This window comes from Motacilla alba, chromosome 1A (assembly GCF_015832195.1).
Source record: "Motacilla alba alba isolate MOTALB_02 chromosome 1A, Motacilla_alba_V1.0_pri, whole genome shotgun sequence".
Taxonomy (NCBI): Eukaryota; Metazoa; Chordata; class Aves; order Passeriformes; family Motacillidae; genus Motacilla; species Motacilla alba.
In genome coordinates, this window is record NC_052031.1 from 20264698 (window position 1) to 20287170 (window position 22473).

At 43.5% G+C, this 22473-nt stretch overlaps 2 protein-coding genes across 6 annotated transcripts in view; one reads left to right on the top strand and one right to left on the bottom strand.

Moving 5' to 3' along the window:
- Positions 1 to 1162: 1162 nt before the first annotated feature.
- The window catches only part of GRM8 (glutamate metabotropic receptor 8), a 320858-nt gene continuing 299547 nt past the window's right edge, over positions 1163 to 22473 (top strand). For 2 of the 5 annotated variants that reach the window (XM_038155039.1, XM_038155035.1), the window contains exons 1-3: positions 1163 to 1597; positions 1900 to 2158; positions 8939 to 9788. In XM_038155039.1, coding sequence (XP_038010967.1) covers positions 9279 to 9788 — 510 coding nt within the window. In that variant the 5' untranslated portion in view covers positions 1163 to 1597; positions 1900 to 2158; positions 8939 to 9278. Of the gene's footprint in view, positions 1598 to 1710; positions 1798 to 1899; positions 2159 to 3310; positions 3452 to 3499; positions 3718 to 8938; positions 9789 to 22473 lie in introns of those variants that run through there. The other 3 variants (XM_038155036.1, XM_038155038.1, XM_038155037.1) reach the window with 3 other exon arrangements.
- On the bottom strand, positions 3049 to 8932 carry LOC119708537 (translation initiation factor IF-2-like). The gene is made up of 2 exons (XM_038155041.1): positions 4048 to 8932; positions 3049 to 3463 (listed from the first exon to the last, which is right to left on the bottom strand). Exons 1-2 carry the CDS (start codon positions 4365 to 4367, stop codon positions 3067 to 3069), a joined length of 717 nt encoding a protein of 238 aa, XP_038010969.1. The 5' UTR covers positions 4368 to 8932; the 3' UTR covers positions 3049 to 3066.

Consider the following 22473-nt stretch of genomic DNA (forward strand, 5'->3'; position numbering starts at 1 on the left):
ATTCCTGATTTCTGAGATAGGTCATTGAAACCACATCTCCTCCATCTTCTGTCATGGAAGGTTTTGAGAAAAAACAAATGCAAACATGAGATAATATATCCTGCCTAAGGCCTGGCTGTTTTCCCAGTGCCATTTTGCAATTGTAAGAGATCTTTTCCATAAGAGAAGTTACAGGCTTGAACATTGAGCATTGTCTGAGTCCAGTGGTTTGCCTGGGGCAGACCTTTAACACAAACACAAGCAGTAACACACAACAAAGATGATCATGGAAGCGCTGGTTGGACATATTTAAGCACTCTTGGAATTCCTTCTTCCAGCAATGATGTTCTAAGTGAGACAGCCCTGGGCAAAGCAAAGGAAAATGCTGTTCCTGTTAAGGAAAGCAGTTCAGACTGGCGTGAAACGGGAGATGGAATGAACTAGCAAAGGGGAGAAGGAAAGATCTGGCAAAGGGGAGATGGAAGGATCTGGCGAAGGGGAGAAGGAAGGATCTGCTGCTGTCGGGAGCCTGACGGGTTCATCCTGCCCCGGCTCGGAGGCCGGCCCGCTGCCGCGCCTGCAGTTGCGGGCAGCGCCCTCGAGGCGGCGCCTCCTCCCCGGGGCTGAGCGGCGGTGTTGCCGCGGCTGCGCGGGGCCGTGAGGCACCCCTGAGCCTCGGGGTGTGCCGGGCAGAGCCTCGGGGCACCCCTGAGCCTCGGGGTGTGCCGGGCAGAGCCTCGGGGCACCCCTGAGCCTCGGGGGGTGCCGGGCAGAGCCTCGGGGCACCCCTGAGCCTCGGGGCACCCCTGAGCCTCGGGGTGTGCTGGGCAGAGCCTTGGGGCACCCCTGAGCCTCGGGGCACCCCTGAGCCTCGGGGTGTGCTGGGCAGAGCCTTGGGGCACCCCTGAGCCTCGGGGTGTGCTGGGCAGAGCCTCGAGGAGCGGAGCAAACTTCCAGAGCTGTCCGCCGAGGCGCTCCCGGCTGTGTCCCTTAGTCTCCGGCACGGCCCTGGCTCCGCGCTGCCGAAACCTCCCTGGTGTCAGGGGATGAACGGGAACTCCTCCACCCGGCATCCGAGCCGCGAGCCAAAACCGGGGAGGGGACAAAGCGTCGGGACTTTATCCTGTGTCATCGATCCTGTGGCGGGGGACACGACTCCGCCGCCCGCGGAAGGCGGGATGGGGATGGAGGCTCCGCACCCTGGGGGAGACCGCACTGAACACACCCGGCCCGCGCCGGTGACCCCCTCTCTGTCCCTGTCCTGGCTCCCGCTGCCCCACAGCCTCAGCCTTCACCGGCCTCCTCCGCTCGGGAATCCCGCGGCCCGCGTTTGGGCACCGCGCCCCGGGCGGAGCGGCTGTGCCGGGGAGGCGGCGCCGAGCACGGGCGGGCGGGCCCGGAGCCGCAGCCCGCGACCGGCTGGGCATTCACGTGCAGCCGCGCCGCTCCGTGCTGCGCCGAGCCGAGCCGTGCCGTGCCGAGCCGTGCCCTGTCCTGCCGCGGAGCGTCGCCTCCTTCAGCACCAAGAACAGCTACAAGTGCGGCTACGCGCCCGCCCCGCTGAGCCGAGCCGAGCCGAGCCCCGGTTCCGCGCCGTGCCCGTCCCGCCCGAGCCGCGGTAAGCGCGGGCAGCGCCGTGCCACTGCCGCCGAGCCCGGGGCTCCGAGCCGTGAGCTCCTGGCGCGGACCGCTCCGCCGGCGCGGGGGGCCGGGCCGGGCCGGGCCGGGGGCGGGGGCGTTTTCTTGCTTGGCTGTGAACGGCTCAGCCGGGCCGGTGCGTGTGTCAGCCGCTGCGACTGAGCGGCAAAGCAACGGAGGGTTGGTACAGTCACGGGGGCTGAGCCACTGACCCCAAAAAGTTACCTTGTGGATTGTTTTATTTTTATTTTTATTTTTATTTTTTTTATTTTTTTTTTTTAGGGTAGGGGAGGAGAAGTGAGGAAGGAGTCAGTGGAGCAATTTCGGCTTGGCTGTTCGCGAGTATTAAACAGCACGACTGAAACCGCTCTCCTGGATACCTGTCCCAGGCTGAGCTCTCGCACATTCAGCTGGCGCTGCTGAGGGAAGCTGTCTGAGACGAGGCTTGTACAGAAATTACCTCATGCCATTCCCGATCGACACCGAGTATAATTCCAAGGACCTCCACAGTAACATGGATATGCAACTCTTTTCGATCAAGGTATTTGTGTATCTGTGTGTGTCGTCTTTAGTTCTTCATTTAAGCAGACAGCAGAAGGCAAATAATGCGCCTTTTGCCTCAGTTAAGATTTTTGGGCTGGGAATCCCGGCCAATCCTCTCCGCCTGCTTCGTGGCGCCTGGAGCTTTTATTTTTTTTGGCGTTAATTATTTATCATTTTTATTGTCGATATCCTCCCCCAATCAGATCAAACGAAAGAGATCCCGGACACGGTGCCGTCACAGCAGCGAGCAAAAAGGGAGAATCTCGGAGCTCCCGAGCAGTGAGGTCTGCCCTCGGCCGTCTTAGCCGGGTCTTCTCCCAGCCCCCGGGAGAGGCGGGTACAGGGGTTCCCCCGCGCTCCCCGCCACCCTGTTCGCGTTTCGCTGGCCAGGAGGGAAAAGGGGGCTTCCGCCGCTCCGGGGCACGGGCCAGCCCTGCCCGCCGCCGCCAAGCGCTCCGGAGCCAGGGTCGGACGAGGTGCCGGCCGCCCGTACCTTGCCGGGGGAGCTCAGCTTCCTTGACTCCGCCGGGGACACCCCCGCGTCCTAGGGGAGGGAAGGGGCAGGAGGATCCCCGCCGAGCTCCGGGGGCTTCTTCCCCCGAGGAAGGAGGCGAGAGGCTGTACCGGCACGAGGCGAGGGCTTCACTGTCCGCGGCGTGGAGCAGCATCCCCAGCGCTGGCATGTGCTGATTGCAGGAATGCGAAGTGTTGGCAGGTGGATGTATGACACGGTTATAAAAACCAAACCAAATAAGCCAAACAAGAGCAACAGCAACTAAAACCAGATAAATAAGAAAACGAAACACAAAAACCGTGCAACACAACTCAAGTAGTAAAAGTTAATCAGTGACCCAAAGTGTATGGAAATCCGGCATTGGCATTCTGGAGTTTGCAAGCTTCGGACCTCTAGGACCAGGGATTCATTAAAATAGACTTAGGTTTGCATCGAGGGGGAAGCAGAAGCTCATTAAAGCTGACTAGTTGTTGCAAGGAGAGGAAGGAATCACCGGCGGCTGGAAATAAAAGGCGACGCTTGCTTTTGCGTCGCCGCTGACGGAGGTGCAGCGCTCCCGGCCGGGGACCAGGGCTCGGAGGGGACCGGCGGAGCCCTGGCTCCAGCCGGGAAATCCGTATGTGCCCTCCGTCCCCCGCCCTCGGGCCGCCCGGGCTGCAAGGCCGCGGCGGGAGGCAGCTCACACCCGTCCTACGGCCGCTCGCTGGAGGAGCGAGGCTGCCAGGAGAGCCGCGACGAGGCTGTGCCGGAATCCCCCCACAGCACACGCCGGCTGGGGTACGGATGAGCCTGGGAAGAGACAAAAAATAATAAATCGCTCGGCTAAGTAAAGTGGAGAACAATAGGGGGCTCCCTTCAAGGGAGAAGCGCGGCGGCGATGGGCGATGGTGGCGGAGTTGCGCGGGGAAGCCGGCTCGCCCAGCCCGGGGGCGCTCCCCGGGCCCCTCCGCTGGGCGGGGCCGGCCTGGCTGCGGTGGCCCTTCCTCGGGCCAGGAAAAGCGCGCCGAGAGCCGGGAAGCATGGAGGAGCCGCGCGGAAAGGCGGTGCGTGGCCGGCTGCTGGCTCCCGCCGCTGTGCGCCCGCGGCAGCCGACAGGGGCGGCGGGGCGGAGAGCGGCGTGCGGCGCGGAGGGGAGCGCGGAGTGCTGGGCGCGGCGCTGGGCGCGGCGGGTGCCGAGTGCGCGGGGTGCGGTGCAGGGTCCGCGGAGTTAGCTGCGGTGTGCTGTGCGCGGGTGCGGTGCAGGGTCCGCGGAGTTAGCTGCGGTGTGCTGTGCGCGGGTGCGGTGCAGGGTTCGCGGAGTTAGCCGCGGTGTGCGGTGCGGAGGCGCGGGTGCGGTTCGCGGAGCGCTGTTCGGAATGCTGTGCGGAACGCACGGGCGCGCCATGCGCCGGCTACGGAGAGCGGGATACGGAGAGCGGGATGCGGAGCGATGCTCGCCCGGGGCACTCGCCCGCTCGCCGGGGCAGTCGCCGGGGTCGGGAGTGGACGCAGTGAGGGACTTTCCTGCCGGGTGCCCCAGGACGATTTCGGCGTGCGGCTGCGTTTCTGGGGGCAAAGTCGCTCTTGCAGAGCACCGGACTGCACCAGCCGCGCCTGATCTGAACACAGCTGTGGGAATGGGGAGCGGGAGTCCAGTGGGAAGAGGGTCAAGAGAAAGCTCTCCTAGAGTGCCTGGGAAAATCTTGATCATCATTTGCTAGACCAGAGCTGAAACCTTTTCCTGAAGGTGTTAATACTGGTGGGGTTCATTAATAGTCCAACCAAGGACAGAGGAATATACTCAATGTAGTTTCCTTTTTAAAAATTGTAGGCTGCTCTTAGTCTCACCCCAGCAGAAGGACCTGTGCTGGGTTTTCCCAGGGTAGCTTGTTTGATAAATGGATATTTGCAGGGTAGGAAGTGAAGGCAGGTGTTCTGGGGTGTTTGAAAACGGGCTGATCAGGCTGAGGGTAGACATCAGACTGCCCAGGGAAGAAATAGTTCCTGTAAACGAGATGCTGAGAGTGATTCGCCTTGAAGTCCTGATTATTGTGTAAAGGTTACCTCTGTGGCAGAGGCACAGCAAACCATTACAGAGGAGCCGAGGTAGATAAGACTACTTACATCAGTGAAGAATTCTCCTGCAAGTTAGGAGTTGCGATGTCAAGGCCAAAGGTTTTCCAAATTCCCTTTTGTTGTCAGCAAAACCCATTAATCTTCTATATGTGTCGGGCTACTGTGTGCAGGTGGTAACTCTTTACCTGTTCTATGTGGAAATTCAGCTATTTGCTCTTTGAGGAATGCTGTACAGGAGGAAGAAGCAACTTTTCTGAACATTGAAATGAACGTTAGCAAGAGAATTCTTTCATAGTTCAGAGGTGTCAGTAGTAAAACATCAAAATAGTCAAATCTGGGTTTTTTTTCCTCCTCAGAACTTAATAATGGAATTTGCCATTGTTTTGTTTTCATTCAGGAAAACCAGATCAGTTTTGTATTGACCAGACAATTTGATATTTTGTGAATGGGTTTTCACTCTAGAACTTCTCGTGTCCTAATTCACAGATTATTTGCTTTATTTTATCTTGGTGCTGTTCCAACCATGCTTTAAATACAATAAGAGATTAGTTTTTTTGGCTCAAACAAAATTTTAAACATTTTTTCTGAGGTATTTTTTCCCCTCACTTGATAGCTTATTTTGTCCCTCAGTAAAGGGTTCATGTATGTCTGTCTAGCAATGTCAGCTGTAAAATGTCCATCCTGCCTATGCTCCAGAGAGTACTCCTTGCTCCTGCTGCTCTCTGTAATTGGGAGATTTTTTAAAACTGTGTTTCCTGATGAACATATTGAATCTTTCTACGTGCTTTCAGCAAAAACTTCAGTGCCAGCTGAAGATGCTCTTTCAGGAACCTTACTAACAAAATAGAAACATTTCCTGTGTTTATTTAAGTATTTATCTGTCACTCAACCCATTATTTAGACCTTTTCATTAACATAAAGAGGTTCCATAACAAGCCTGTCTTTTAGTGCAATGAGTCTGTGGTTAGAGTAACGACTGGTCTGGGTTCATTCTGATGCACTGGTTCTGGCAGTCTGTTACAAAAAACCCACAACCTTGAGTACCAAATATCTGATAAAGCTGAATGATTTTATGAAGGAAGTAATTTCAGAACCAGACACTACATGCAGAAGTTTCCATTTCCCCTGTCTTGCAGTACTCCGCCTCCTTAGGTTTAAAAATAAATATATATTCTAGCAGAACAAGTGGAGGTTTGTGCTGAAATACTGACTTTAAAAATAGCAATATGTTCTGATAATGCCAGATATTTTTAATGAAATAAACCCAAGAGAAGCATGCATTACAAGGTGACTGGAAGAGATGCTTTGTGGTGCATTTACTCTCGGGCTGTGCAGGGGAAACATGTGAATTTCTTCTCTGAACTCAAGTTTCTAGTGAACACCAGCTACTACAGTGGGGAACCTGGTAAATCAAGAATATATTTGCATTAATTCAAACTTTTAGGGTCATTCGGAAAAGGACAGCATTTTACTTCAAATGAAATCTCTGCACATGAGAAAAGTTCATTCAGGCTTTATAGCCCAGAGGCCTGTGCTTTTTCACTAAAATTCATTGATAAAAATGGAATTAATTTAGATCATATGCTTTCTGCTTAGCTACACAGACTTGAAATGTTCTGTAAAAGGTAATGTTAATCAATATATAAAAGTAGTGTGCCATGAATAAATTAGGCAGTATAATAGAAGCTTTTATTTCTTAGGTAACATCAGAAAAAGACTAAAAGGTCTTAAATTTTTAAAAAGAACACTTTAAAATTTTATTTCTGTTTTATAGACAAGCAGTGGACACTTGCAGCTAAGAAGCATGCTTCTTCAGGAAACCATGCAAGCTGAGGCAAAGCAATTAATGCTTATGAAGGCTATAATGTTGAAAAATGCTAATTGCCAATTCATTTGATTTTCAGTCAGTTCCAGATAAAATATTAGACTGACAATCTTGGGCTCACTGTAGCTTCTCTATTGTTGTTAGAATTTAGGTTGCAATAGCTGAATTCATCACTATTTGCTGCATGAAGACTGACACTTGCTTTCATTTCTGGGCATTTTTTGGCTGTAAGGAATTAACCTGCGGCTGAGAAAGAGGAAAAAGCAGCGTTTCTTTCCTTCAGGAATATTTCCCCTTTGTCAGGGGTGCTTTCTTGTTCTCCATATAGTGTTAAATAAGAGCAGTCTTATCTTTTATTGCCTTAGTGAATTTCTCCCTGCCTGGTTTGTACATACATGCATGGACTACTGAGTTCATTGTGGAACCATAAAGCAAATTGCCTCCATACCTATTTTAGGTCTACTCATTACTATTTTGAACCCATAACTGTTTTTTTTTTCCTACTAAAGCAATCAAAACAACCGATAACTGTGGCTAGTTGGTAGTTCAATCTTTTCTCGATAGTGTGGACCATATGAGAAATATCCCATGGGCCTGGATCAGATTGCAATGTAGTGTGAGTCAGGTTGTTCAGTTTGTGAATGACTCTGAGTTTGGCTCACAGGGCTGGAGCCCAGGCAGCTTTGTCACCTGTGTGTCTAAAAAGAGCCAAGGGAGAATGATGGGATTATCACAAAAAATACCACAGGTTTTGTGTCGCTTGGATTGAACTCTGAGCCAAATTCAAGCAAAAGTAAATGTCAAGAGGTGCAGTGATTTTATTCATACCCATCAAATGTTTCATTTTCAGCTGGTTATAATACCAGATCACGGTGAGATAGTTTCACATGCAGTAAAAGACTTTCCATTGTGAATCTTCTTCTCGGGTCTTCAAGAAGCCATCATTTGAAGACTACTTCCAACTTTTGTGAGCTTGATGTTATCATGGAAGGAAATAATGTAACAAAATTAGTGAAAGAAGAGGATTATCAATTTAAAACATTATCAAAGTGCATTTTGAGTTTTGTTACCACATGATATATAAAAGTTTTGTGGTTTTGTCTGTATTTGTATTCCAGTGTGACCATATTTTTGGTAGCAACCAGTCAGATCACTAAGGAAAAAGTAGATATTTACAGATGAGCCTGATGCTTGGATTTTCTGTACAGGCAGTGATATAGGCACTTGTTCAGTGTGATCAATTTCATAGTAAGTAAAACTTTTGTAAAAAAAAGGATAAGGTAAATTTTACCCTAGGATGTCCACTGCTCTCCATAGCCTGTAACAGATGTATTGAGAGACTGGTTCAGATGCAACTGCCCACAGTGTGCCTGTCTAGTATCAGGTAAAATTACTTCTCCCTTTCTTCTCCTCAGAGGTTTAGACATTTATTCCGGCACATATAATTTTGTTAAGAATTGAAATAAATACAAGCCTTCACTTGAGAATTAAAGTGTGGGCAATTTGGAGATATTTATAACAGTCAGGTGTTTAGATATGTAGGCTGAAATCCTCATCTCGTTAAAATCAGTGGGATCCCTCCAAATGTCAGTGCAGGCACAACATTGTTCCTATTTAATGTGGTCCAAATGCAAGCAGAGAATAGAGAAAATAGACCTTGTTAATGTTCAACCTCAGCTCGAGTCAAATGTTGGAAAAGGAACGTTGGATGTTTTAGCTGGTTTCCTAGCATAATATGTTGAGCTTTTTTTACTTGCGAAATCAGCTACCTTTTCATAAAAATAATGTAGTGTTAGACATTATCTTGAAGGAGATTTGGATATATAGTTAGGCCCCCTCAAAGTGAATTCCATTGGAGAAATAATCAGTCTAACATCCAAATTAATTGAATGTGCTTGTACTGCATTGGATGAAGGGTGTACTTAAATTCAGGCGCCCTGATTACTCCATTGTCATAAATGAGACCTCTCCAGGAGTGAGAGTGTAAGTGGATATTGCTCGTCTGTAGGCTGGAGCAGAATAATAAAGTTGAACAGAATAATGCAGCAAAACAGAAAATGCAATGTGTTATGGATCAGGTCTGTTTCTGGGCGCCATGCAACACGAAGGTAAATATGAATTACTGTTCAGAATCTGAACACCAAGCTAAGTTTAGTTCCCCTGATTCGGCTCTTGCTCTGCTGGCATCATCAATTTCCTGGCTTATAGTACAGTGCAGCCAGGTGTTCAAATTCACTGAAGGCCAGGATTTGCTAAGTTAAAGAACATTGAAAAAAACATAGGTGATGTAACTGCTATTCAAAAGTAAATACACTGTGTGACAGGTATAAAACTGCTGAAGTAAATGGTATTTCTCACTGTTTTTAAAATTTTTTTTTTTTCAGAAGTACCTCAGCTGTAGGGCAAAATACAAGGACATGATCTACTGACCTCCTTTTAGCATCAGGACCAGACAGAGTACCCTACTCCTCACCATCAATTAAGAGCAATTGAAAAACTGCCTCAGAAAAGCTGGTCAGCCCGTTCCATCAGTGGACATCTTTTGTAAAACACATTTTATGGACTTCTGCTGAGATCTTTTTTTCTATCTACCCACCGCATGGTTCTATATTACTTATTGGGCACTGATGGTAGCCTCCAAAACGTGCAGCTTCAAGTGGTCAGCCTCCTTCTTTAGCAAGAAGAAAACCTGGATACTGGATAGCAACAACGTCTTCAGAGAAAATGGTATACGAAGGCAAACGATTGGTTTCCTGTCACTGTTTCTTCCTGCTAACAGCCAAATTCTACTGGATACTCACTCTGATGCAAAGGACTCATGGCCAGGAGTATGCTCACTCCATCCGACTGGATGGGGACATCATCTTGGGAGGACTGTTCCCCGTTCATGCAAAAGGGGATAGAGGGGTGCCTTGTGGGGAGCTCAAGAAGGAGAAGGGGATCCACAGACTAGAGGCAATGCTGTATGCAGTTGATCAAATTAATAAAGACCCTGATCTTCTTGCCAATATCACCTTGGGTGTGCGTATCCTTGATACGTGTTCCAGGGACACTTATGCATTGGAGCAGTCCTTAACGTTTGTGCAAGCATTGATAGAAAAAGATGGTTCAGACGTCAAGTGTGCAAACGGTGACCCACCTATTTTCACTAAGCCAGACAAGATATCAGGTGTGATAGGTGCTGCAGCAAGTTCTGTGTCCATTATGGTCGCAAATATTTTAAGACTCTTTAAGGTAAGTAACATTTTCTATGTATTTTTTTTAAAATTTCAAGAACAATGAAATAAGTGAAGTGGTTGTGTTGTCATACCTTCAAAAAAGAAAGGACACTTTTCACATTCAAAAATCCGAAATGGCTGGTTTGCCCTTTCAAAGCAGAGGGGGGAAAATATCTGAAAGCAGTGTTAGCAGACTCTATTTTAAGGTACCAAACACTTCTCTTGAAGTTCTGAGTCTTCTGTGCACATTTTAACTCTTTACGAATTTGTATCCTTACTTTTATACTACTCATATTTGCTCCATATTAAGCATTTATGCTCATCAAGACTGGGTTAGAATTAATTTCCCAAATTTTCAGGAGAATGAACAATAAGATTTTAGCACAAAAAAAATTTTTGGAGGACCAGATCATTTCCTTACATAGAAAGATATGCCAGTAATGATCTAGTGCTACTGATGTGCATGTCTAGCCACATGAAAGGTACCGTAAAGTCTTTGATTTTCTTGGAATTTTACCTCCTCCATATTTTCCGCAAGGTGATACTTTTTACAGACTTTGTTATCACTTTGTGAGAGATTATTTTCAGGCAACAGTTCTAGGGGCATTTGTTTCCTAATACTTTATGAAGCTCAGACATTCTAGGTAATGGAAGAGTAAACCTGCCACTTGTAAATTTGGTAAATTAGATGGGAAGATGAACACATTGTAATCAGTCAACTTGGATGGAAGTGATCAGGCAGCAGATATAAAATTTTTAATCCTTTGTAATAGCAAACAGATGATGGTAACTTGAGCACTTTTTTCCATGTGCAGAACAAGTGTAACTTATGTCTGAATCTATTACTGTCCTTCCACCCACTGTTCCTTTCATCCATTCAGAAATCTGGCCTTATTTCATACAACTTTACAATCACCAAAACCCACTTAAAGATCATTTCTTTGACTTTGGTGCAGAAGATTCTGGTAATGTTTAATATTGCTGGTATGTATTTGGAAAGTGTTGCACTTGTTTTCTAATTGTTGCACATGAGATTGATCAGTAGTAGAGAAAGATTGGCCTTTTTTTAGTGGTTTCTCAACAAAGTGCATTTCAGTCATTTGAATGGAGATTTTAGTCCTTCCTTTTGGTTCTCCCTTGAGGGAAATAAGGATGGATTTACAGTTCAGTGGAGGAGCAAAGTGACTGCTGGGTTGTGGTCAGGTGTTCCTTTCAGTCTCAAAACTGATGCTCAGCTGCAGTTACTGCACAGCTTTGAGAGTAGAGGGCTAGTTCTAGCCATATGTTTTACTTGTGAAAATCAAGTACACAAAACTGAGCTAAGACTTAGAGAATGTTCTATATGGAGAGCACCTCTGGAGGTGTGCCTGGTGGGGAGGTTTCTCTGTACTGGGAATCATCAGGCATGTTGCAGGAGGTGTCTATTTTTCAGTTCACATCCTTTTTTGAAGTTGTGTCATCCTATTAAATAATGCATATTTATGAAATAATGATAGATGGAATGGTCACTTTAATATCCATTGTAATGCAGGGCCATGTAGAATACAGGTTACACCCAGTTTGGAGTTCAGTAGGGTTCTGTAGACTGATTTAAGAAACTAAGCCTGGTAAGACATGCATTAACTGTGAATTAAGAGCAGCAAGAAGGAAAGAGGCCTATGAATTGTCTAAGATAGCAGCAATTTGTCTTCTGAAACCTTGACAGCTACCTCCTGATTTACATTATGCAATAAGATTGCAAATAACATTCTACTGCAGTCTTAATCAATAGAGGGTCATGTGATATCCCCTCTGGGGAAAGATCTTATTTACCCATTTAATTGATGTAACACAGCTGCTGGCAAAAGGAGGAGACATCTCTTTTAGTTTTAAATATGGATCCTGTACAAATATTCTTAATAATATAAAAAAAAAGATAGATTATACCCTTTAATGTCTGATGATGGAGCAGCATGTGAAATCTGTTTTTACACTTTCCTCTCAGAAGTGAATCTCTTCGTGAGTAAAGGCTTCTGGATAAAGCTTTGGGTTAGAAGCACAGTAGAAACCACTCACAATGGTAATAGTCAAGAGGATTAGGAAATTAAGGGTCATTTTCCAGAAACTTAGATGCATAATTCAGTTTGGGTTGTATTCAGACCAAAGACACAGGCTGAAATTCTCAAGTGATGCATCCCCACAACTTTGTGGCTGAGGACCTGGACCTTGGCCTGTGCTCACAGAGGCTCCAGGCATGAAATTGTGTTTATTGTGTCTTGGTGTATGTCGAGGTGGGACCCTCAGCTGGGGTAAATGTCCGTACTTGCACTGAAGTCAGCAATCACCATCATGCAAATGCCCATTTCCATTTTATCAAGGATGAGTGTGATTCATCCATATTTCTGTTTAACAGCGCTATTTAGAAAGTTGAACCTGTAATTTGAAGTTCAGTATTGCTATAACACCTGCTCTGAAGTTCCTAAATGTCAGGACTACATATTTTTGAGAGCATTATTAGCTGGCAAAATTTTAATTTGTAATGAAATTGTGAGAAGTATATTGTATCTCTCAATATGAATATACAAAGGTAGTCAAAGAAGTGCTACTCTGAGCAGCTTGAACTTTTATGCTGCTATTTTTCTTTTTCTTGCAATTTTTTTTTCTTTCTTTTATTGATTTTATGACAGAAAACATACAGGTCAATTGTTCTATCTGATGATCTGGTGGATAGCACAAACTGATAGTAAATGTATTCTTTTATCTGAATGTTTCCATGAGAAGAGGGGAGGGAGGCCACCACAGAAAATGACCCCTATCTATAGCCTTTCTTCTGATCAAATGGCTTGCCTTGAATTCTTCTCTCTCCTTTTTTGATCTGTGAATTTTGAGGTGCCTTGCTGCTTAACAGGTGATTTTCCATTGGTCTTACCCTTAGAAGGTCCAAAACATTAATGTACAAATTTGGACAGACTAAATTTCACCCATAGTTTTAGACTTTCCAGAGGCATACAGGAAATCCTGGAGCATAAAATTGTGTGAAAGTGGACCTGTTATTCCTTGATTATCATCAGGTTATTGATTTTTGCCGTGATTTTAAGTTGTTTTTATCAGGAAACATCAGGAGTGGGCTGCTTCACAAAGACAACAGAGACAAGGGACCATAGACTGGTAGGATGTATTGAGGAGCTGGCTGTCTCAGTTAGGCAGCTCTCACTATCACACAGGAAACCTTCCTATTGAGGAAACCTTCCTATTGACTCAATCTGTCAAAATATTACTCTTACGTCCTTTTATTTGTTTTACAGAAATTCTGTTTTCCTGTAGGGTGCTTAGGCATGACTAGATGGGAACGTTTATCTGTTTTGTGTGACACTTAGGAGCATCTGGGTTGTTTCCCCGGCCCCCCAAACTTGGCCTGGAGGAAGCAAGAGACTGTGTAACTTAGCTCACTTCATGTGTTATGTTCCCTGTATTCAAAGCTTCTGCTTGTTTAGTGTCTGAGTAACCTATGTCAACGGTTAAAATCTGCTGGAAAAAGAGAGGTGTTTGTTTATGCTTGTGGCCTCACATCTAAACCCCACATACTATTTCTGAGCTCCTTGGTACACTCCATCTGTCACCTTCACACATCTTCTAGCCAGTGTCACACTAGGAGCAGCCTAGGGAAGATGGTTTGCATGCAAATTGAGATAGGTGGACAGTATGCTTGGTGAATTGTGATCTCAAGCTTTGATGTATATATTTATGGATATGTGTGTAAGGCCAAATATTCATCGACAGCTTTATTCCTTCCTTGCCTTGCTTTGCCCTGCCTGGCCTTTCCTTGTCTCACCTTCTGTTTTCACCAGTTTCCCAAGGCTAAATTACTTATTTCCTCTTTTTGATCAAATTTCCTTTTTGCTGCAGAGCTGTAACCCACTTTAATAGGTGCTGTCTGAAGGGACTAACATTCACTTCATGCACATTTGCCTTATAGATTTCATACAGGTTTACCTCTGTAGAAGTACAAGTACAAATGACATTACAGAATAATACTTTCAACTTTATGGCAACCATCCAAAATGCAAGGGATAGTGTCTTTCAGTAAATCTACAAGTGAATATATTAGCTCCTGTAGCATTTTGCTTATCCACTTTGGTTGTTTCATTGCCTCATTTTGGGTTTTAGTGTATATCTTTACCTGGTAGCTTTGCACAGCTACCAGGGCTATACTTGGGTGATGTTATTTTTATGCTTACTTCCAGGTCTTTTTATGTTTGGCTGCCATTTGGCACTTTTGCTGCCTTGTTTTCTAGACCTGCACAGAGCAGCAGACAACAGGCCTCCCAAAAATGAGTGCATTACCATAGCACAGAGGCTTATCTCACTGAACTTCATAAATGCTGGGCTTTGAATTTGAATTGTGGCAATGGAGTGCATCTCATGAAAAGGAATATGATGTAAATAAAATGTGATAACATTTTACCACCTAATTTCAGATACCATAAACATATTTTTGTGAGGCAACCTGAGGCATACACAGATCCTGGTCTCGACTCTATATCTACAGAAATATTTGCACCTCATGAGCATCACAGACTTCAAAGGCTCTAGGAAGACACAGGAGTCAGTCTGTTCCATGAGTGACTGCAGGCCCTTTCCATAATGGAAAAGCTGTATTACATAAAAGAAGTAAAGAAGAGGCTCAAGAGTTTTACCCAGCGTATTGGTATTCATTAATAAAAAAATGTGCTGTACTGATTAAAATATATCCATTTTCTGCTCACTGTGTCCTGCTACATGTGTCAATATTTTCCACTGCATACCACTTGAAATGGGACAAATTACCATTTGTAATAGGGCATTTTTTTTCCTGGTGGTTAAAACATATGTGGAAAATTTTGTGAGAAGTGGGAAGAAAAATTGTTGTATGTAGGGAGAAGATGACTAAAACGTTTTGAAATAGGTCTTAAGATGAACATATTTATTTTACTTTTGTTTTAGGTAATATTTGCACTTTCTGAATAATTTGTAACTGTAAAAGAAACCAATACATCCCATTTAATTTTACAGTACTTTTTTTGTAGCTTAGTACATGCATGTATCTGTTTAGTGCCTGAGCATCTTGTCTTGTTATTGGCTGGAAAATTCCTTTATTGTAATTATATTTTTTTCCATAATTGAACTTCTTTCACATAGAAGAAATAGTTCATCACATAGTTCATCTCTCTTTATATTTCCATGGCAGTAGACACTTGATTATGCAGAAAACCCCTTTTAACACAACCACAATTCTTCTGTCATTACCAGGTTAAATGTGTGTGGTCAAGAGAGGCAAATACCAGGTCAACACCAAGATAAAATTATAGGTACAAGGGGTACTTTGCAAGCATCAATAATGAAACAGTTGCCAAATTTTTAGTTGCAGCCAGAGGAAATAATAGGTTTTCAGATTCTGTGAAAACTGCTAGCACTGATTAGCATCAAATTTTATTTGTGCTAAGCTGCTTGAGGCAAGAGAGTACAGAATCAACTTGATGCATTCATTCATTATTTTACAGTATATTAGATTCTTAAATACTCCTCTAAAAGTTTAAGAATTTTGGTTTCTCACATTCCTAGATGAAACTATAACCCGTGGTTTGAGCAAAAGGATAATCTGCTTTTCTGTGTTATTTTCATTTGTTTGTCATTGGTTTGCTGCAAGGCTTGAGAAGCATCTTCTGACCTTTTTGTTCTTCTCTTTTGTCATTTTGATTTGCTTGTGTTTAAGCATTTCACAGGAACAATCAGAAGCTTGATTAACATTAGTTAAATGTTTGAGATGTCTCCCCTGCTTTTGTAGGCATGTTGAAACTGTCTAAAATATTGAGGGTTTTATGTAATTCCATAAGTACAATACATGAGCACCTTACAAAGAGAGTGTAGCTGTTAAAGACCAACAATCTGATTTTCTTTCTACTTCCCTGAGGGCAGGGAATGTATATCTATATATATCTACACATGTTTCTCTCACATGAAGGAAACTGCATATGCAGAGAAAATGATTTCACCCTTTCATGGCTGACACAGACAATCCATGCCCATATCACATACTCCTTTATTCCCCCAAATCATGGATTTTCATGCAGATCACCAGGAGGGAATGACTCCTGACCCATGATGACTTCTGAAGCCTGCCAGAAAATTGGGAGGCTTGGCTGGCACAGGTCATGGCTGAGTTATGGACTGTCCTGACAGTGTGACAGTGGAGGCAGCTGAGCTGCTGCTGAGAGATGTGCTCTGAAATAATGTGATTTACCAACACAGACATTGCTGCTGATCTCTCAGGACAGAGCTCTGCTGATACGTCACGCTGACGAGAAGCCAAAACACTGCAAGGACCATTGATGCTTTTTCAGTGCTTTACTACAGCAATGTTAGTTTTATTAGCTACAATGAGAACCAAATTAAGAGGACTTTTCCCCCCTGGTGTTTAATTGTTTCAGTACAGTAGCAGTTGGGCAATAGGAATAGTTCTCCATTCTGACTGTCATCAGAAACCAGGCACTATTGTGTTACAGCCAAGAAGTAGATTTTGTGTGTTTGCTTATTTCCATTCTCATAATTTTCCCTAAAGCATATTATGCTTTTAGGATTAAACTGGTTTAGAGTGCTTCAATGTATATCCTTGTGCTTCCTAGCATTTATCAGAGAAAAGTAGTCATCAGAACAAAAGTCTTACTGGAGGACACAAATTCCACAGGAATGAATTAAATAGCCAAGAGCAAAACACTCCTCTGAGCTGGAATCTATATGTACTCCCAGCAAGATATTATGTCCCCTATCTCTCTGACAGGACAATTAAGCATTTAAGTGAGGCCTTAAATTAGGAGGCTGTTGGCCCTTGGCTGTCTGTGTCCTCAATAGAAAGAATAAAATTCTTTCAGAAGGGGACTGGACCAGGTCTATGAGTGTGGATGCATCTTTCTTGTTTACAGAAAGATTATGGGTTGATACATGGTGGTACTTTCATCAGATAAAACCTCTTCTCACTGGAAGGCTTTTGAAACCTTTGATGGAAGTGATAAGAGGTTTTATAAAATTTCAAACACTCACAAGGGTGGTGCCAGTTTCTTAAATCCTTCCTCACTTTCCTTTGGAAAGTGTTTTACTCATCTCCTTTTCTCTTTCTTTCCCAACACATTTATTTCTTTCTCTAGGTTAATTAAGAGCTACTTTTTGACTGCTGTTGCCAGTATTTTTCAAGTGTCTATTTAATTCCATAGTCCTCAAAGGAAATTTTTTTTCTGACATGCTGAATAAGCAAGACTCTGACTGAGTCTCAGTTTCTGCAGGTTGGGAGGATGAGTGTGTCAGCAGGAGGAAGAGCTGTAAATTAGGAAACTTTTGAGAGGTTCTGTCTATGGGAATAACAGGAAAAAAGGGAAATGCTTCTTGAAAGATTGAACTCTAAAGGGACAAAGGTCTCTCTCTTTTTTTCCCCTCCCTGTAGGATTTCTTGTCTGGCACTTCAGATTGATACTGGGCTCTAACTCTTCTCTGAAGTAAATTATTTCTGATAGCAATGCTGAGATATTCCATGGTATTGTGAGATCTCTCTTCCTATTGTATTTCTTTTACAGCTTGAAACTGTAGGACACAAGCAAAAGTGATTTCTCTGAGCTGGAATAATTAATCTTTTGAGTTTTGGCTTAAGTTTGTTTCACTAAAGGTGCCTCCAGCATTTAGTTATGTAGCAATGGTATTTGTAGAGGCAGAATCTCTATTCCTTCAGTAGTGCATGTTGCACATAGCTCTTCTAGAAATTGGAAAGTAGCAAAAGTATGATAGCCCATTTTGGGTATCATTCTATGAAAAGTGCCTAACAATTTCCATCAGATTTGTACTTTGAGAGTGGCTCTGTTACATTTAAAGTGCCACTGCAATTGTCTTGCAGGCAGGGCACAATTTTGTTAAGGAACTCCATTGCGTTACAGGAACACTGATCCCCTAAAGTGATAGTTGCTCTTATTCAGATACAATTTCTTTGTTTTTTGCTTGCAAAGTGCTGTGAAATATTAAGGTCTTAGTGCAAACTTATGACCACAGTTTTACTTAGGCAGTTCATTGGATCCTACAAAGGTTCCCTAGGCCTGACACCTGGGAGGCAAAGCCCAGGAGATGAATTGAAGAAAGGGCTGGTTTTCTTGCCATTCTGGTTCCTTCTCTGGGTACCCTGTGTATGCTTTGGTTTTGTGAGCAATACTGAAACACAAAAAGTGTCCTAGAAGAGTTGATTTCCTTGAGGCCTGCCATCTAGAGAACAGCTTACCAGGCTAGAGGGTGTGTGGAATGAATGTAGGTGAGGTTGCAGGAGGTCTCCAGACTGACCTGCCTGTTGGATCATATGTAAATGGACTGTTAAATAAAGTGGAGCATGTTGAAATTCAGCACTGTATTAGCACCATTGGCTAATAATAGAAGCGAGAGAATATATAGCATATATATGTGTGCTTTTGTAAAAGATATTTGCTGTGTTATTATATTACTGTAAATTTATTGGCTGTGGACCACATAGTCCAAACAACCTTTCAAGACAGTGCTGTGGGAGAAGAGAATATATCTTAGACAGGCAATCTGAGACAGGAACAAATTTATCATTAGGAGCAGCATAAAAAAACCTGGGGAATTCAGACTGTGCTCACTGCTATGGTGTCTGGGACCAAACCAAAGCGACAGAAAGAGACAAATAGGCTGTCAGGGCTGATATCATACACTGAATAGAAAGTGCAAAGGCCGTGGAATCCCAAGGCTGTGGATGTCTTGCTGCAGGGGCATGACTTGTTTTAGGACTCAAGTTTCTGTCTTCTGTGTTGAGGAGATGCAGACAAGCAGTGTATGTAGTTACAGTATGGTAGTTTTTCTATAGCTGGCTGGATGGGACCTACTTGTTGAATTCTGTTCACTCAAAAGGGAAACAGAGTCTGATTTTTGTGTGACTTTTAGTCTTGCTTATATGAGGAACGATCCCTGAGAGAACAATGAATTCCAGGGAAGCCAGTAAATTATGCCACTCTTAAACTGGCTGTATCCAGAAGCAAATACTGTCCTATGCCCATTAAAATATTCTGTCATCACTGTTAGTAGGCTTGTATTTGAGTAGGGTTTGTCCAGCAGGCACACAGAAAAAGTGAACATGGGTCCTCTATTGCTTTATGTAATTTTCAGATATGATCATGTTGATGCACTATTGGTAGCAGTCTGAAAATAAAGAGGAATATGATCAATTAAAAGAGATTTTTATTTTTTCTGATATGGGACAATAATGATCTTGGGGGAGCTGGCAATTTAATCTCCACAGACATGCCTCTCCAAATAATAATTTTATAATATGGGTAAACTGCAAACCTAAAACTCCAAATTCCACTCATAAAGAGGAGTTAGTAGAGCACAGATTTTTATAGCTAGAGCTAGGATATTGTTTCAGGAATTAAATTATGGACTGGTTATTAGAAAAAAAATATTGCCAAGAAGTACTCTCTTGTATGCTGTCTAAAGTTTAATTCAGTTGTGTATGATGAGAAAAGTGCCAGATTTCCTACTTCCTAGCTTTCTTAAAATTAGGTTGAAGTATAAAAATATACATTTTTTATGTAGTAAGAACATGATCTAGGTAAAGTAACCAGTGTCTTCCACTCCTAAATTTGATGGTTCTGCTTGCCATCTTTTGCACAACAAAGCACAGGATTTAAAAGTTACCAGCTGCTATATTTGCTTTCCAAAGTGTGAAGAAAACATGTATTGTCCTGAGGATTAAAGGGCTGATTCTCTTTGTGCTCAGTTCAGGCTGAACTGAAGTGTTTGTAATGAAAGTAAAAGCTATTAAAAAGCATGAAACATGAAAGAAAAAATAACGTGTTTATGTCTTCTTTGTTGGATAGGATTTGATGATGCCCTTAGAAAGTTTTAAGTGTAAGCATTTGTCTTATTAACTAGCATTTCTTTTGTGCATGTTGCAAACACTTCCACTTGCAAATCCTAAGTGCAGTCAGAGCTGCTGTTTCAACCCACTGGGAACTGTTTTGCCAAATAGCATCTGAACAACAAAAACTCATCATCTGTGAGCTAGTTCACATCTCCAGTACTAACTGAACAGCATTTTGGAAACTGGATGTGTAGGATATTAGGGACTGCAAAATAAAAAATAATATTTCTAGTGCTAGTTTTGGTGACTGGGGTAAGACAGGAAGGTAGCTGTGCTGTATATGGGAGCATGAAAAGCTTGCCGTTGGAACAGATGCTGAGAGTGCCCTGTGACTGAAGGTATGATTTCCTGACATTCCTGCCAAGTTTCAAAGCTTCTGTGTTTTTTTTTCTTCTCCTTATTTCTATTTTTGGGCTGAATAGCAAAGAACTTGTGCTTTGGGAATGAAGTTTCACCATTCTAGTTATACCTATTTTGTTGTGTGTTTGCATGCACACCGAGCAATTATTCTGGCCTGCAGGAAAGAATGAGAGTAAAGATGTAAAAAGCCGATGAGAATGCAGGGTATTTTTGGTATGGATCACATCATCACTTGGCTCAATGGCAAGCTGCAAAGCTTTGTGTGAGTGTGACAGACTTCCCTTGCTGGGTGGTGCTGCTCGGTGAAGCCTCACGTCCTTTGTCTTGCTTCAGTTCAGTTTTTCTGTGACCTTGGGCAAGTGACACAGCAGCACTGCTCAGCCTGAGGGACGGTGCCTGTGGGGCTGAGTGTTCCAGGGCTCTGGGGCACTGATGTCCAGGCTCCCTGCCCTGCTTCCCTGGATGGAGCACTTCTGGGGCTGGAGGGATTTGTGAACATAAAGGCTCCTTGATAATCAGATAGAAGAGTAGGGGGTGGGGGCATATAAGTGCTTCAGATAGTCCTTAACGAGGGATTCCTTGTATCCTCTTACAAAGTTCTGTCCCCTGGGTTTTGCTATGAAAGGAGATTATCCAACTCACAGTATGATTTAAATATGCAAGTCATCAGTCTCAGGAGCAAGTGGTGAAGCCTGCCTGACCTGTAATCAGAGGCTGTACATCCCCCTTAGGAAACCATGGCAGTCAAAGAAACAGAGCTCCAGAGTCAGGAAAAGGTATTTGGATTATTGCCCAATAATATTAAAATTGTTAAAATTCATACCTGCAACCTATATTAGGGTGATTGGGAAAAAATGAATGTCTGCCATTTTTATGACAAAGCATGAAATTAATTTTTGTGGGATTAAATAAGGTTAAGATAGGTGTGTGTGCAAATGTATGTTCTACTAAGCTGAGAGGACTTGTGTTCTTAAATGTTTGCGAAGAGAAACAAAACAGTTTTGTAAAAGATTTGCTAGCTGAACATTATGCAAGTATGTTTCTTGGTGTCTCAGGAACCTTTTCTTTCCCTCCATTTTTCATGATGATTTCATTAGAAGTTTGTTTGCTTATCTCTAAATTGAGTAAAAATCCCTAAGAATAGGCAACTTCTGGCAGCTCTGTGGTGAATAACTGCCTCATCTATTTACCAGGAGCTAAGAGGAGATTCCACATTTTTTAGAAAAGGTGACTCCTAATTTTAAATTGCCTCCTTTTCAGTTTTTAATCTACCCAAAGCATGAATATAGTATTGTGAGCAAGGCCCTGCAAATAAAGCTGAACTGGAAATAAACATTAATTTTATTCTGCACCAAAATGATCATGTTTTTGTGAAACTTGGGGGCTTCTTTTTTTGGGTTGGGTTTTAATTTCTTTTTTTATTTTTTTGTTTTCTTTCTATTTTGGAGATTTTATAATGTAAAATAAAAGTGATAGGTTTGAAATGTCAGTCTTGGGTGCCATTCATTAAGTGCTGGTGCCCCTCTTACCCCACTGTTTGCTCAAGACTTAAACAAGGTTCTTAGGCAAATTCTTTTGGATTCAGAGAAGGAAATCAAATAAAACTTAGGAGATGGCAAAGCTCAACTCCAGTCCCCACAGACACAGAGAAGACTGCTATATGGTAAAATTATGAGTTCTGGACACAGAGGGTGAGAGCTCTGCAGAAACAGGGCTGCCTGGGCATGCTGTATGCAGTGAACTTCCACCCTGTGACTTTTCTTTTTGCCAGAAGAGGTCTTTTCTCACCAGTCTGCTGTGTGCAGGACTTTCCTGGAGAGCTCTAATCTCAGAGCTGTTTGTTCAAACAGGTCTCTAATGGTGCATCTTCTTGAAAACTCTTGCCTGCTCTTCTACCTCCAGACAGCTGGATGCATGTGAAGGTTGCTGCTGCCAGATGCTGTCTATTCACTGATGATAAGCTTTCACAATGGGAAAATTTTACTTCATCCATGGTAAAATTCATTAAATGTTCATTAGAGTAATGATTTGAACTTAGCTATTCCCATTCCTCACTGAATACTGGACTATACAGTGAATTACTCTCAGGCGGGTCCAATGGAAGTTTAATTGTTTGTGAAAACATGAGCAGCTTCAGCAGGAGAGACTTTCATGTCCAAACCCCCTATAACTCAATGGTTAGTTGTTCCCAGCTGAGTACTTTAACCACCAGGCTGTTAAGTATAATTCAGGCAGCTCCTGCAGCCTCATTTTTCCTTTTGGAACATACTTGTGCATTGAGAGGATAAACTACAAAAACAACAACAAAAAAAAAAGACAGATACATGATGACAGAGACCAGAGCCAAAGGAAAACCTTTGAAGAAGTCCTGATAAATGCCATGGGGAGACCTAAGAGTAAAGCACATTTGAATATG

Bases quoted from the DNA above. Each gene is read 5' to 3' on its own strand.
- LOC119708537 (XM_038155041.1), bottom strand. From the start codon at position 4,367: ATGATGATCAAGATTTTCCCAGGCACTCTAGGAGAGCTTTCTCTTGAC. The intron at 3,464-4,047 runs GTGCGTTCCGCA...GTCTCTTCCCAG, and splicing joins AGCCGGCGCATGGCGCGCCC to GCTCATCCGTACCCCAGCCG.